Consider the following 15580-nt stretch of genomic DNA (forward strand, 5'->3'; position numbering starts at 1 on the left):
TAGACTCATTATAAATGGCTGTAACGATGCTTGATAATTAAAATTTGTATTATAAATATTCAGTTATAAAAAAAAATAAACTTAATAAATAACACCTAAATAATTAAAATTAAAATATTTATTAAATGAAACATATACATGGAAAATGACAAAAAAGAAGTTGCACCCTGCAAAATTAGAAGAGAATACAAGGCTACAAATATCTTCTTGGCGAAGGTTCATGGTCGTTCACCAACTCGACAGAAGCCAAGAAGCCTTCTAAAGGGCAGCTGTAATCTACTACTATCAACAAAAACTCAATTTGTTAGGAAAAAAGAGATTTATTAGTGTATACTATTGTATTTTTTAAACTTGTTATTACCAAGATTATATTTTATAATAACAATAAATTATAGCATGTTTAGCATAACTTAATAAGTAAGGATCTAGAGAGGTGGTATGTATATAATCTTATTCTTATATTCAGAACAAATGGTATGTAAACAATCTTATCCTTATCTTCAGAACAAAAACAGAGAGATCGTTTTTCTAAGACACACTCGATTCAAATAAAACATATTAAAAATAAAGTATATAAAAATAAATGTTAAGAGATGTCCTCCACCTGATCCATTCTAATCGAGCTCGTCACACATGATTTGCCTAGTTCAATTTACATTTTTTGTATTGTTTGTGAGTATTATGCAGGAACAAGTGCGTAATACCTATGAATTTTTCTAGAATTTCCAAAAAAAAGAAAAAAAACACAAAAAACAACGAAAAATAAAACAAATAACAATAAGGAGACAACATGTATGATGTAACACTAAAACTAAAAGAATAAAACTATTATTATTATAAAAAATTAGATAAACAAGTATAATGTGTTTATTTTAAAATCTTAAAACTTATAATTATCTCATAGGAGTAGTGTAAAAGCCGTACTAAACAAAAATGGAAAAGCTTGAACCTTGGGAAAACAAGTATAATGATTCTACCTTTTCTATTTTCTGTTTCAGCGATAACATTTTCCGAACTACACGCTTCAAAGTATTTTGTTATTAAGACAAGTCATATGTTGCCCTCAAAAAATGTCTAAACAAAATATGCGGAAGCCTAAAAACAACGCAATACGTATTTGAAAAAAAGGCAGGTGCTGCTCTACAGTTTGCAAGTTGGCTAATGGTCATCAAAACGACGTCGTTTCATTCAACATTTTCCTTTTCTGCATCTTCTTCACTGTTTCACGTTTCTCCGTTATGTCTTGAACCTGTTTGTCTTGGTGCTCTTTCAACTGTCCACTCTAGTTCTTCACGCCACTCGAAAAGACCTAGAGAATCTCAAGATCTTGGTTTCAAACAGCTGAAAAACATTAGTCTTAAAGAAAAAAGTGATCTCCGGTAATGTCTACTGGGCCCCCCGGAGTGCCGTTGGGTCCGCCGTTGCCGTTTCCTCCGGCGGATAATGCAACTACTCCAACATCTCCGGTGAACCCAAGTACTACTCCTCCGTCTCCAGATGTTGCTAGTCAGCCGTCTCCGGCGACCTTGGTAAATCCGCCGCCCTCATCGATTAATGGAAGCTCTCCAACGAGTGCTCCGTCGAAGGGGTCGGCGAATAATACTACTTTAGTAGCACTTGGAGTTGGAATTGGGATTGGAGGAGCACTTGTGCTTATATGCGTGTGCATTTTTGCCCTTTGGTATAAGAGGAGAAAAAGGCGTCTTGGGTTAAATGGTTTTGGTCATGATCCATCTTCACAAGGTCCTAAAGGTGAAATCTTTGTGACTATTTCTTCTTATATTGGATTTGGTGACCATTTTGGGCTCCGTTTATTTTTTTTCCTTTTATTGCAATTTTAATTAGTTGAGTTGGTGTTCAAAACAAATTTAATGAAGTATTCTTGCATTCTCACCGTTTCTTAATTCTACCTATCATTTATTGGGGTCATTTGGGTAGGAAGTCATATTGAATAATTTAATTCTAGTCTGATTGTAAGCAAGTATTTTTTTAATGATTTGTTTGCTGAATTGAATATAAATTTGGACTTTAGTTGTTGGCACCTTTGAGTATTTGTTCCCTAGTGTCTATTTTAAAACATAGATTTTGTTTCATATGATTTAAAAATTTTGAATTTGTAGTCATACTTATAACTCATTATGTTGCTATGCACCTTGGAGACCTCACGGATATGATATTGTCATGTTCTTTGGTGGATCAGTGACCCCAATGGAGCTCCTTGTTTTATTACTTATTACAGTTAGTGTTTTAATTTTTCAGCCATGTCCTTGGTTATGGTTAGTGATAATGAGATCTTTTGAATTCTGTCCTTGTTATCCAAGGAACTATCAATTAAGTGAAGTAGCTTTGTGTTTTTTTTGTTGAGTTGATGACTATTAAGAATAGAATGAAGATTCAAGCGTCAGTCCATCAAATTTCTGACTCTTTTGGGAAAATTAGTAGTAGTGGTGGTGAAGGGGATATTTTGTGTTCCAATGGCCTCAGAAGAAGCATTTAAGATTTAAAATTATTGCATTTCAGCTATACCACATTATTTTGCTGTTAAATAGTACTCTTTAATGAATTTGTATATCCAGAAGTAACAGTGTGGAGGTAAGTAATTGAAGCTAAAAAACTAAAAGTGCTAAATTGCTTGGTGGCGTTGTTCCCTTATTTGCAGTAGCAATTGCAGTTGAAACTGATGTACTTCCTTTGGGGATTGTTTGTGTATAATTGCCTTTTCCTTGGGGGGAGGAGGAGCCACATTAATTTTTGTTCAAAAATCCATGACACACACACACACACACACATATATAATACACATATATATACACACACAGATATGATGACCTACTACTGGTATTATTATTATTAGATCATCATTTACGTAATATGGTTTGTTTCTGCTTGTTTCATGCTCAGATAATTTGTTTGGTGGTCAACATCATCACTGGCAACAAAATGCTCCTCCCTCAGCAGAAAACATGGCGAGGATTCCAATAAATCCCTCCCCTCCACCATCCATTACATCAGTTTCACAAGTATCTGCAGCAGATGGATGTACTCCTCCACTGCCACCTTCCACTGGCAGTAACTTCAGTACTGACAAACCTTTTCAACAAACAAATCCTGATTCCAACTTGAGTTTCTCGAGAACTACATTCACCTATCAAGAATTAGCATTTGCTACCGATAATTTCTCTGTCGCCAACCTCCTTGGTCAAGGTGGTTTTGGATATGTATACAAGGGAGTATTCCGTGATGGGAAGGAGGTTGCAATTAAGCAACTAAAAGCTGGAAGTGGGCAGGGGGAGCGTGAATTTCAAGCAGAGGTGGAGATTATTAGTCACGTTCATCACAAGCATCTTGTTTCATTGGTTGGACACTGCATTTCAGGGGTGCAACGGTTGTTAGTTTATGAATTTGTCCCAAACAAAACCTTGGAGTTCCACTTGCATGGTAAGTTCTCAGAATATCTAGATAGTTTGTCTTCTGCAATTTAGCATAGACTGCTGTCAATTGCCATACTTGCTTTTATTAGAGGTTCTTTGTAATCATTTAATGGTGCAGAAGTTGTCCTCACCATATGATCTAAATTTAAGCTTAATTAGAAGCACCAATTATTAAGGGTGGTTCAAAGAGAGGGATTTAAAGGGTAAGGGGCTTGGGTGTTCATATTCACTGATTTTCTTGTCTTATTCGCGTATTCAAAGATTTTCTTGCTTTTATTTAGTATTTTAAACTTTTTTCCTGAAGCAGAAGAGTTGTGTACTGTCACGATCTAAAATTGAACTTACAAAAAGGACAAAACTTTCTCGCAGATGTTCAGGTGTTACTAATGACCAAATTTTGATGTGTGTAAAAGAGCACTAATCATTTAGTCTTGTTCAAAGAGAGGGAGTTGAAGGGTAAGGGGTACATGCTCTTTCTCCATTTTCAATGAGGTTGTGTGCCCCTTTTTTTAGATTACCAGGGAGATAAATTGATTTCCTTGCCTTACGGGAAATTTTGTGCGGTGCACTTCTTGTTGCCCTTTTACCCAAACCATGTTTTCTAAAGGAGAAAGAGAAGGATGGAAAAAAGTTGTTTTTTAATGTTCTTCAAATTGACATGTGAGTCGAAGAAGAAATTGGCATATTCACACTACTAACAGTCCAGTCCCCAAGCTACAACAAACAAGTCTAACTTTGTGATACCAATTCCTTTGAGTTTTAGCCTTTTGTTAAATCTATTTCGTTATTTTTAGAATTAGACTTGTGAAGTATATATTCCAAGTTAGTCTGTTTCTTTCCTTCCCAAATCCTTGTTTTCCTCTATTATGTTTTGGACACAGTTCCTGGAGAGGTATCTCTCATTGTTGAACTTAATTGTCATTTGATCTTTTTAGGTATCCCTAGAAAAGTCGGAGAGAAACTGCGATTTTCTTGTTCTTTTCAAGTGTTAGTTCTAAGTAACTAGTAATCTTGATGCATTATTATACCCTTGGTTGTCTATCTTGCCATGGCTGTCACCCAAGAGTTGAATGTTTTCATTATCACGAATGGTTGAATATGTTATTTTTACCTTTTTAATATTCCGATATTGATACTTCTTTTACCTGTTATTATAACTGCAGGCAAGGAGCATCCCCCACTAAGCTGGGAAACTAGGATGAGAGTTACTTTATGCTCTGCGAGAGGATTGACATATCTGCACGAAGAATGTATGTTCATGAGTTGCAGAATTCTACTAATTAATATCACCTTTCTTGTTTTAGTCGGCAGAATTCATGATTTTGCATTTGAATATGTTGAAATTTGTCTGTCTTGGCAGGTCATCCCAAGATCATACATCGCGATATCAAGGCGTCCAATATTCTTCTTGATGACAATTTTGATGCAAAGGTGAAATGGACAATTCTGCATCTCTGTGTGTATAGTGTGTGCATCAATCTGCAGTTGTTTTTTTAGCATTTCTGGTAAAGCATGCCCTTTTCATTTTCCACCATCATCTACATTAGAAAGCAAGAGCTTTATTCATGTGGAGAATGACCGGGCTACTTATAAGAGACACCCCTACAATAATAGAAGATACAATTTTGAGGTTTAGTGACGATTATTCCTTTTCTAACTGCATGAATGCCCAAGGCAACTGTGCCCTTAAATCCTTAATGCAATTTTATCCTGCCAGGGGGCAATCAAGGCTGAGCTTTTTCTCTCCTTCGTTTACCTTGGAACTTCGATTGACAACAGTGAAATAAGTCAATAACTGCCAAAGTTACCAAGTTAAAAAAAAACAGTCAAATAACTGCCACCAAGCTCTGTTATTACAGTAAGATGATATTATTAATGATAGACTGATGGACATCATATGTGAGTTGACAGCTTCAAAAATCTGGCATATGGTTCTCTTTTTTTTTTTGAGAAGATAACGATTTGTATTATAAACCAGTACTTATGTAGTACTGAAAGCCATATGGTTCTCTTTTTGAAACCTCAACGTTTTAATTGGGTGCATTATTAAAGTAAGAATTACGGCATTTGACACAAAAAGTTGGTGGGACCTGATATGAAGTGGAAAGTATCTGACTATCTTCTATGGATTTGTTTTCTCAATCTAAAGTAAGAAACAGAAACAAGCGTGCTTGCTCTTTTTTCCTTCAAATATTTTCTTTGGACTTATATTCTCTGAATTTATTTTTAGTAAGTTGTAATGATTTTCAAAAACCCAGGCCATCAAATATGATCTGAATTTCGGTACTGCTGTGGTTTAGTGCTGACTGAATGAACACCTTTTTTTTTTCTTTTACATATAAGTTGATTGCTAGATGCATTTGTTATATGTGATCCAGGTTGCTGATTTTGGGCTTGCGAGGTTGAATTATGACTCTGATACTCACGTCTCCACACGAGTAATGGGAACTTTTGGGTAATACTCTTTTTATCATCTATTAAAGACGTTTCTATTTCCATCCTCATGCAGTATTATTCTGCAGTTGCTATAGCACATTGAATCAAGATTTAATCCCTATACATTTACGGTTTATGTTTATCTTTGAGCTCTCCATATCTTTTCTTTCACTAACTTCTTACCTTTTGCAGGTACTTAGCTCCTGAGTATGCTCTTACTGGGAAGCTGACTGAAAAGTCTGATGTGTTCTCTTTTGGAGTCATGCTTTTGGAGATTATAACTGGTAGACGACCAATTGATAAAGCTCAACACTACCTTGACGATAACATTGTTGATTGGGTAAGTTTTAATAATCTGGGACAACTAGATGTGGTTCAGATTTTCATGTGCATGTGCGTAGCATTATTATCATTTTCCCAATACTCATGAATAAGGACAGGAAGTTAATACACTATGTGGTTTCCAAGTTGTGAGTTTATGCATTCTTTCTTCTATTATTTGTATGTAATTGCTAAGCTTCTGAGATGATCTATCCATCTTCTTCTACTCCCCCTCCCCCCCCCCCCCCCCCCCCAGTTAAATATAAAAGCAAAATAACATATCCCCCAAAAAAACTAACACTTCTCTCATGAAATTAGGCGAGGCCTTTGCTTACCCAGGCTCTGGATAATGGCAACTTTGATACTCTGGCCGATCCAAGATTGGACAAGAATTATGACTTGACTGAAATGACCAGAATGGTCACTTGTGCTGCTGTGTGTGTGCGCCATCTAGCACGTCGCAGGCCTCGTATGAGTCAGGTACCTTCTACTTGTGAAAGCTCCATTTTATTCATACACTGTAGCTGCATGATTACCTTTAGATTTGCACATGGAAAGGAACTGTCTGAACTTAGAAAGTAAGGTTAAATTCCTCTTGTGACAAAAGGTTGTAATGATTTATATTTGAGTCTTTTTGCTTCTTTTCTTCCCGAAATAGTTATTAGTTGTACCCCTCTGACACCTAAACTGGTGTCTGATACCTGTCGCCTAAAGAACATTTTTTGTCCTATTAAATGTTTACTCACCAGTTCCTACTTCCTACTACGTGTTCCAGGTGCCAATATTTGTTTCCTTGCACAATTAGCATCTCAAAATGTAGATTACTTATTACAAGGAGTTTATAGCGCATATTTGTAGTTTTACCTTCTTTTTTTCCCTAGTCTAGGTCCTTTAGGAATATTCCTCAAATTCCCCAAACCTTGTTCTTTATAAATTCTCGGGACAACACTGTGTCACATTGTGTTCTTTATGGGTACTAACAATTACAGCAAGTCTACAAGAGATTTCCTGAGAATGTCTCCTTGAGTTTCAGATGTTAAAATAAGAAAGCAATGTATCATTTCTCGTGAAACTACTTGGAAAGAAAGCAAAATACCCCCTTCTAGTAGCATACTCACCTTTTAACTGTCCTTCCAAATGGAATAGAACAACTTGTTGAGTGCTGCTTCATCTTGCGTTAGCTCAGCAGAAGCTGGACTATACAATTGAAAATTTGAAATAACTTGGATCTATAATCACCTTTCTCAACCCCTAGATGGTTACACTATATTTGAGGATTTAGGAAGCATCTGAAATATACCAATTCTTCTTGTTACTTTGTTTTTTGAGATCTCAAGTTGGAAACTTGTCTCCCTCTCTCTAATCTCTCTTTTCTTCTTGAATGGCTTTAGCCTTTTAAATTTCATGCTTACCACTTTTTATTTTTTTCCCCAGAATTCTATTACTGTCAAAGAAGACTTGTCTTGGCTTAATATTCAGTATTGGAACTTTTCTTATGCAGATTGTCAGAGCTTTAGAAGGAAATTTGCCGTTGGATGAGTTAAATGATGGACTTAGACCTGGACATAGTGGTATACATGAATCTTATGGGAGCTCGGATTTCGATGCTGTTCAGTACAAAGAAGACCTTAAGAAATTTAGAAAGATGGCACTGGAAAGCCAGACACATAATTCTAGTGAATGCAGCGGGCCTACCAGCGAATTTGGCCCCCATCCTTCCGGTTCAAGTAGTGAAGGCCTAAGAACAACTCAAGGTACACGCTCTAGTATTGAAGGTCATCGAGAAATTAGAATAGACTAGAAGGCAGTTAGGAAGCAGAAAAGAGTGATTTTTTCAAATGAAAGGGAGCAATGTAATGAACTCTTCTCAGAAATTGTTGGATTTGGTAGTGTGTTTAGAGAATTGTTAAATTTGGCATACCTTTCATATGCCACTCATCTTTGTAATTATCAATTGATCTAGGTGCTGTTGCAGATTTTATAGTGTTCCCATATCTAGTTCCTCAAAAGTTACATGTAAAGAAAGGATTATCAAAAACATTGTATGAAAGCCATGAAGTTGGCTGTATTTTTTTTATCCTTGAAACTGGTTAATACTTACCCACACCGCATGGACAGGTCATGTTTAATATGTTTGTGTGAAGATACATGTCTTGCATCTATTGATTTGATGTAAATACATTTTTACTCTGAGCCAATTAGAGCACAACGATCTCAGCTTTTACAATATTTCACGGTGAAATATAAAATGAAACAGTTAGCTTTGTTTCATGTTGTTTTGACCAAATCTTGGTTGTCGTATGTATTATTGTCCGAATAGTAATATTTGGACTTCAACTTCATGGCTAGAGTGACAGTGGAATACAGGTAATCAAATTTCAAATAACGTGATGGTTATTATCATTGTCGATATCTTGTTGACACAATGATGTCACCCAATTCTTTTTTGAAATTAACAATATATATCATTTGACCATTTAGCTTACTAAAAATAGCTGAAGTATGCTTTATATACGAGCAAATGACATAAATGGTCCCTAAACTATCCTAGTAGGTCTAAAATGGTCCCTTAACTATACAGTTGACGGATATGGTCCTTTAACTATTCACTTTTTTGTCAAATTTGGTTTCCATCCACTTTTTATGAATACCGTCAACAAACGTCGTTCAGTACAATCTCTCTCTCAATTTGGAGCTGTTTTTGTGCAGTTTAATGACGTTTTTGGAGCTGTGTTTTGTGCAGTTTGGTGCTGATTTTTGGTGGTTGGTGCTGCTGTTTGTGCAGCAGTTTGGTGACATTTTTGGAGCTGTATGTGCAGCAGTTTGGTGACGTTTCAGGAGCTGTTTTTTTTTGGGTGTTCTGGTGCTGCAATTCTATCAAAGTTTGATAGCTGCTATTTTTTGTTGTAGTTTAAGTTATTTTCTGCACAACAATTGTTGAAAACAGAGCACTATAGTTCAATTTAGTTGCTGATTTTGAATTTTTCTGTAATTTTATGTAATTTCATTGATGTAATGACCGATTATTAACATGAAAATAGAATTGTATTTTTGCTCACAATATTTTCTCAATTGTGTTCGCTACTTTGCATTTTGCTTTAACTCGCATGAAATAAAGACCAACGACTTAATTGCAATAACACAATAAAGAAAAGAATTGAGAAAAAAAGTGAGGAAATAGTGAGATAATGGACAAAAGAAATGACGAAAAAGAAAGTCAATACAGATTGACTTAACAGATTAATGGTGTTAACTAACAGTTTTTTTAAAAAGTGGATGAAAACCAAACTTGACAAAAGGGTGGATAGTTAAAGGACCATATCCGTCAAATGTATAGTTAAAGGACCATTTTAGACCTACTAGGATAGTTTAGGGACCATTTATGTCATTTGCTCCTTTATATACACACCCCAAATCAGAAGTGACTAGTGAGCCATCAGGGGATCAAAAAGACCCTGGAAGGAAATTTGATGGGTCTGATTAAGAAAAGGAAAAAAAATGGGGTCTAATTAGCCTTGGGTGGAAGTTTTGGGTAAGTACAAAATACGAATAAAGAGGAATATCCTATTTACAAGCACAATCTTCGCTGTAATAAAGATGTGAATATTGAATTTTTGAATTATAATCCCTCCGTTCATTTTTATTTATCTATTGTTCCATTACTTATCCTTATTTAAAACTCAAAAAATAACTTATTATTAGAAATCATTAGGTATATAGCATTATATTAGGCTGCTTATAATTATGAATATTAATTAATTCTAAAATTATTTATCCACCATTTGTATAAATAAATTATCGATAAGATAGCTAGCTAATCACAATCCATGGAATAATTTTTGTGCATCTCATTCCCATTTCAAACAATTCTCTAGTTTCTTACTTATACTTAATTAATTTTTAAAATATAAAATTAATTATTAAGTTGGGCATTTTAGCACTGGTAAAATTTGCATTTTTTTCTTAACTAATTACGCAAGCAAAATAATTTGTGTCCACCCAACCCCACCCCACCCCTCCCTCTCTCTTTCTCGAAAGTTGATCGTACCAAAACGAAATCCAATTCAATATCACTGCTCTTTGAATTTTTAAGCTTTTTTGGTTTCAAAAAAAAAAATTATGGCTTCTCGAAGGCGGATGCTTCTCAAGGTCATTATCCTCGGCGATAGTGGGTCAGTATTTCCTAAATTCTCATCTAATTATTCCGATCTCATCGGTTTCTTTGCCAATGTAATGATTGTTTCATGCAATTTTGTTGTTTTGGTTTCCGTAATCTAAGTTATATTGTTTGATTCGGTTTCATTCAATTTCGTCCCAAATCTGAGAGCATCAGATTGTTGTTAACGTTGTATAGCAGCTGAATTTGCTTTTTTAGTCTTTCTATTCCCTATTGATTCTTTGACCGATGAGAAATTGAAACGACTTGACTGTAGTATGAGCGTCAAGGTGAATCTAAGGAAAATATATGGTGAAATAGTGATTCGTTTTGGTTTCATATATAGAAAGGGGGTTGGTTGAAAATTGTTTGTTTTAAGTTGTAATTTTATATTAAAAAAGAACAATTTTGATATAATGGCATTTTGCCTTTGTAAGTTTTTTCTTTAATTTTTATTCCTGTTTGAACTTTCTTAGTATACCTCTTGATGGAGCCATAAATTATTTGTGTTCTGTAAATTCATGAGTTGATTCTGATGGATCCTGTGTCTTCATTTTTAAATGTCTATGTGTTGTTTTACACCGCTTTATTGCGTAATGTGTGTGACTAACTCACCTTTTGATCCGTTTGTAGGGTGGGGAAGACATCTCTGATGAACCAGTACTTTCAAATTTCCTCTCTGTTAAATTTAAAGTAGATATTTTTCTTCTCCATTTTGGGCTCCTTCTTACTGTATACTCTTCTTCCATACTTACTTTAGGTATGTGAATCGCAAGTTTAGCAACCAATACAAGGCCACAATTGGAGCTGATTTCTTGACAAAAGAAGTTCAGTTTGAGGATAGGTTGTACACATTACAGGTTAGTTTCAAGACTCAGAAGATACAGCGAAAGTTATTGTCAGTCCTCTTTTGTTCCGTGAAATTGCTCTGTCCATTGTTGCTTGCCCCTTAACAATAATTTCAGATAACAAATGTAATTAACACGACTTTCATTTCTAACATCAATCATGTGTCAAGATGTAATGACATTTCAGTAGAGTAGTGCCTATGAGAAGTTTCTGTAGGGTCTATTGCAGAAAGCTTTCTTTTTTGATTTGCACCGGGTGTCCGAGTCTCTTTGAGCCCCGACTAATCCCGGGGTGCACAGGCCCTCGGCAAGGAGTTTCCCGCAAGTGCACCACGGTTAATTCAGGTTTTACCCAATCCGATGGCCCTCAGAAATTGTTTGCACCTAGTGGGTTTCGAACTTGAGACCTTGAAAGGGAGCAAACCCCAAGGCTCAAGTCAATTGCCAGCAGGCCAACCCCTGAGGGTTAAGTCTATTGCAGAAAGCTTTCTCCAAAATAGGCATGGTTTTGACATGTTCAGTCACATACTTTCTCTAGCTCCCTTCTAGACTGACCATTTCTTCTGCAATTTACTATTTTTACTATCAAGCAACAATGTGGAGGTTCTTCTTAGTAAGCTTTTTACTTCTAAGAAGTAGTTTGCAACAGAGTATCTTTTTGCTTGCCAGTTAGATATCCGTTTTGTGTATGAACAAGAAAACAAGTATGCTTAAATCCCAAGAAAGTTGTGGTCGGCCATATGAATCCTCATTGACCATGTTGCTCCATTTAAGCCCACCTTAGACTTTTCTGTAATAATTGATTACATGGTCTATTTGCTCATAGGATACTGCTATTGTGGATGAAATGAGAGAGAGTTGTTTGAGACGGTTTGATCATGCCATGCATTGACCTACAGGTGCATCAGTCTGTAGATGTAAAACTGTGGTGAATGAAGGTATTAGAAAGGGGATGAGGTAGACCTAAAGTCGCATGTATGAAAGGCAATTATCTCGATAGACCTACAATTTCTTGGAACCAATCTCCAGTCTAAAGATAAGGCATAATGGAAGTAAAAGATTCATATAGATAGTTTGGGATAGGTTTGTCTTGCTAATAAGTGGAGTCTGCACCTATTGCTTTTCTAGTCATAGATTTATATGCCAGTAAAAATATATTGATCTTTTAATATTATCATTAAATTATTTATATATATTTAACTTATGCTTCACTTTCATTTTTAAGTATTTGGTATGATGATAACATGAATTGAGCTCAAACGTGGAAACATGGTCAGTAAGGATTCATATAGCCGACCCCAACTTGTTTTGAGGTTTGGGGGTAGTTATTATTGTTATAGGATATTGTTGTTTGCATATGCGATGTCCACTAATTTTATTTGACGAGTTTGATTCGATATCCTTAAATGTTCTTGCCACATTTTCCGTAGCTTCTTACTTCTAAATGGGGTGTAGTTATTATTGTTATAGGATATTGTTGTTTGCATACACGATGTTCGATAATTTTATTTTACGAGTTTGATAAAATATCCTTGAATGTTCTTGCCACATTTTCCGTAGCTTCTTACGTCCAAATTCTACGTTTTGCCTTTCTTAGTTTCATATTTCAGGACTTGTTAACTGTTTCCAGGGGATGGTAAAGGGTCTTCTATCTTATCCTCATCCTGAATTGGGGAGTTTTAGACTCAGAATGAAATGCCTCTCAAAATTGAGCAAAACTTTTAATCTCATAAGTCATAAGTCCTATGTTGCTCGGACTCTTCAAAAGTGCCAACGGGTGCGTGTCGGATTCGCCAAAAGTAGTGTATTTTTGGAGAATCCGAGACGGGTGAAACATCATAAGTGAAGAGTCCGCGCAACTAAGGTCATAACAGGATTTTGGAGGCTGTTGGCTAGTTAATGTACTAGTAAAGTGGCATATGAATAGCTGGGGTTCTTACAACATCCTTTCTTTGACACCACCATCATATACAGTGTAAACTACTCTTGAGTTCTTTTTATTTTATCCCACCTTTCTCTTCACACACATATTACACTAGTAGCAGAGGCTTTGCTGTAAAATCATTGAGTCAAGATAGATGCATTAGGTCAAAAATAAAACCAACCTTCTGTTCTTGGTGCACCTATTTGTCTTTTTACCGCATCCAATGTCATAGGTGAGTCTGAAATCTAGCTGTGTATTTGATCTGGAAGCTGCAATCGTAGACAAGTTTAATGCACATATTCGTCAAAGCCGATATAATTTTCTTGCAGTCCTGTACTCCTTTTAGCTTTCTCAAAAAAATGTTTCTTTTTCTCTTGTAGTCTAGTGGAAATTATAGCTGTCTCCAATTAATGATTTCTTCAAGTATAATGGGAATTAGCATTCTAACTTCATGGTTTTTAGGTTAATTTGAATTAATGGCCTGTAAGATATTGAAATATGGTGCTTTAGGATATGGCCAGAAATCCTGGATACTTCTCCAGAGTTGCTGACCTAATTACTTCTAATCTACTGGACTTATTGTGTTTGCCTTAGATATGGGATACAGCTGGGCAGGAAAGGTTCCAAAGCCTTGGCGTGGCTTTCTACCGTGGAGCAGATTGTTGTGTTCTAGTGTATGATGTGAATGTCATGAAGTCATTCGAGAACCTTAACAACTGGAGAGAAGAATTTCTGATCCAGGTAGTATAGAGTTATAGATTCATAATTTGCTTGCAAGCTTTGACGTGTAGAAGTGATTTCTGAGAATTTTTTCCTTAATGTTCAGGCCAGCCCATCTGATCCTGAGAACTTTCCATTTGTTGTATTGGGGAATAAGATAGATGTTGATGGTGGCAATAGTCGAGTGGTAAATTAATCTCTCTTGATTATTCTTCCTCACATGAGTGATGCTCTTACTGAATTTGGTATCTTTGGATGGATGTAAATGGATGGATCATTGGTTTCATAAGATTGGTTTCTGTGGATTGCAGGTGTCTGAGAAGAAAGCCAAGGCATGGTGTGCTTCCAAGGGGATACCTTACTTTGAGACCTCCGCAAAAGAGGGATTCAATGTGGATGCAGCTTTCCAGTGTATAGCTAAAAATGCTCTGAAAAATGAACCTGAAGAAGAAATGTGAGTACCTCTTCCAAACAGGATAGTATCTATATTTTGAACCTTAGTTGGTTCCTAAAGGCCTGTGCTTATGACTGGGAAAAAGAGAAATAGCTTGTTGTTTTAGAAGTAGAAGTGTCTGAAGAACTATTTTGACGGAGTCAGTCAATGTCGTAGTTATGAAAAAACTGTCTTCTAGGTGAGGGATGATCTCAGAGAACTGATTAGCCTTGATCTTGATAGGTATATTTTGATGAAGATAAGTTAAATCAAGGATCTTGAAAATTATTTCTGCTGTTCCGATTTGATTGTTCTAGTTCACATCTAGAGGGTAATTTGACGAAATTAGGTGTGAAGTTTGAAATACCTTAACATTGCCTTTATATTTTTAACTTAGAAGTTTGAAAATCATTTGAGAGGCACAATGAAATTGCCAATTTGTGTATGTCAAAACATTTAGGATCCCCTTAAAGATTTTTGTTGAAGTTAATTGCTCTTTTCATCTTAACCTTGTAGATACCTTCCCGATACTATTGATGTTGCTGGAGGAAATCAACCAAGATCAACAGGATGTGAATGTTGAAGATTTCCTTTGGTTGCATTATTCCATAGACTGCTAGTGCAAGTTCCCTTGATCTAATGATTTATTTACTACAAGACGGTTCAATTCTCTGTATTTGATTTTAGATTCCGGACTCCTCTCTTCGGAAGTGTAATTATGATGTTGCACCTTAATTTTTTTCCTCCTGGTATACTTATTGATGTTTCAGACTCTATAATGATACATGATAATGTACTATTCATGATCCATTCACTTGACTACATGTTTGACCTATTTTCACCTGACTCATTTTTGACTCGCTCATTTCAGACTGTATGCTGTATGAATGGGCTTGTAAATTAACTTTTGAACACCGACGTATTGTCCTGTTGTCTTCCTGGCTACTTAAACGAACACTAGTAGTTTCCAAAGTCATGAAGCTTACCCAACTATATTAATTTTTGCTTATATTGATAAATGATGAGCCTGGTATTTTTTTGTTGAAGTTCTTTTTGGATGTGTAATGTGTTGTTTCATAAGAGTCTTACATAATTTACCTTGTCTAAAAAAGTTGTTCAGGAAACTATTGATGATAAGCACATACGTATTATTTAAAACTGATTTGTTATGCGAAGTGCAAAAAGTGACTTCCATATTTTTTGTTTAATCAATAATCCTGTCTTGAAACGTTGTCCCAATCAATAATTTTGCAAAACGTTATCCATGAACTTTCTAGACACAAACTATTCCTTGCCAAAAGTTAAAAAAAT

The 15580-nt window shown here is 35.5% G+C and overlaps 2 protein-coding genes across 3 annotated transcripts; both read left to right on the forward strand.

Annotated features, from left to right (window-relative positions):
• The first annotated feature begins 1165 nt into the window (after positions 1-1165).
• On the forward strand, positions 1166-8237 carry LOC125860411 (proline-rich receptor-like protein kinase PERK15). Its single transcript, XM_049540367.1, has 8 exons — positions 1166-1752; positions 2902-3438; positions 4595-4681; positions 4792-4862; positions 5810-5886; positions 6060-6207; positions 6507-6668; positions 7690-8237. Exons 1-8 carry the CDS (start codon positions 1383-1385, stop codon positions 7987-7989), a joined length of 1752 nt encoding a protein of 583 aa, XP_049396324.1. The 5' UTR covers positions 1166-1382; the 3' UTR covers positions 7990-8237.
• A 1947-nt stretch (positions 8238-10184) lies between these two features.
• Positions 10185-15115, forward strand: LOC125860416 (ras-related protein Rab7). 2 transcript variants are annotated; one of them, XM_049540374.1, is made up of 8 exons: positions 10185-10360; positions 10978-11004; positions 11105-11204; positions 13711-13857; positions 13943-14023; positions 14148-14290; positions 14786-14855; positions 14902-15115. In XM_049540374.1, exons 1-7 carry the CDS (start codon positions 10308-10310, stop codon positions 14850-14852), a joined length of 618 nt encoding a protein of 205 aa, XP_049396331.1. In that variant the 5' UTR covers positions 10185-10307; the 3' UTR covers positions 14853-14855; positions 14902-15115. The 2 variants fall into 2 exon arrangements, with proteins under 2 accessions (XP_049396331.1, XP_049396330.1); XM_049540373.1 differs by having other exon boundaries at positions 14786-15115.
• The last annotated feature ends 465 nt before the right edge of the window (positions 15116-15580 follow it).

This window comes from Solanum stenotomum, chromosome 3 (assembly GCF_019186545.1).
Source record: "Solanum stenotomum isolate F172 chromosome 3, ASM1918654v1, whole genome shotgun sequence".
Taxonomy (NCBI): Eukaryota; Viridiplantae; Streptophyta; class Magnoliopsida; order Solanales; family Solanaceae; genus Solanum; species Solanum stenotomum.

Coding starts and splice junctions, on each gene's coding strand:
- LOC125860411 (XM_049540367.1), top strand. CDS start 1,383: ATGTCTACTGGGCCCCCCGGAGTGCCGTTGGGTCCGCCGTTGCCGTTT. Junction 3,439..4,594: donor CTTGGAGTTCCACTTGCATG/GTAAGTTCTCAG, acceptor TTATAACTGCAG/GCAAGGAGCATCCCCCACTA. Junction 5,887..6,059: donor CGAGTAATGGGAACTTTTGG/GTAATACTCTTT, acceptor TACCTTTTGCAG/GTACTTAGCTCCTGAGTATG.
- LOC125860416 (XM_049540373.1), top strand. CDS start 10,308: ATGGCTTCTCGAAGGCGGATGCTTCTCAAGGTCATTATCCTCGGCGAT. Junction 11,205..13,710: donor ATAGGTTGTACACATTACAG/GTTAGTTTCAAG, acceptor TGTTTGCCTTAG/ATATGGGATACAGCTGGGCA. Junction 13,858..13,942: donor GAGAAGAATTTCTGATCCAG/GTAGTATAGAGT, acceptor CTTAATGTTCAG/GCCAGCCCATCTGATCCTGA.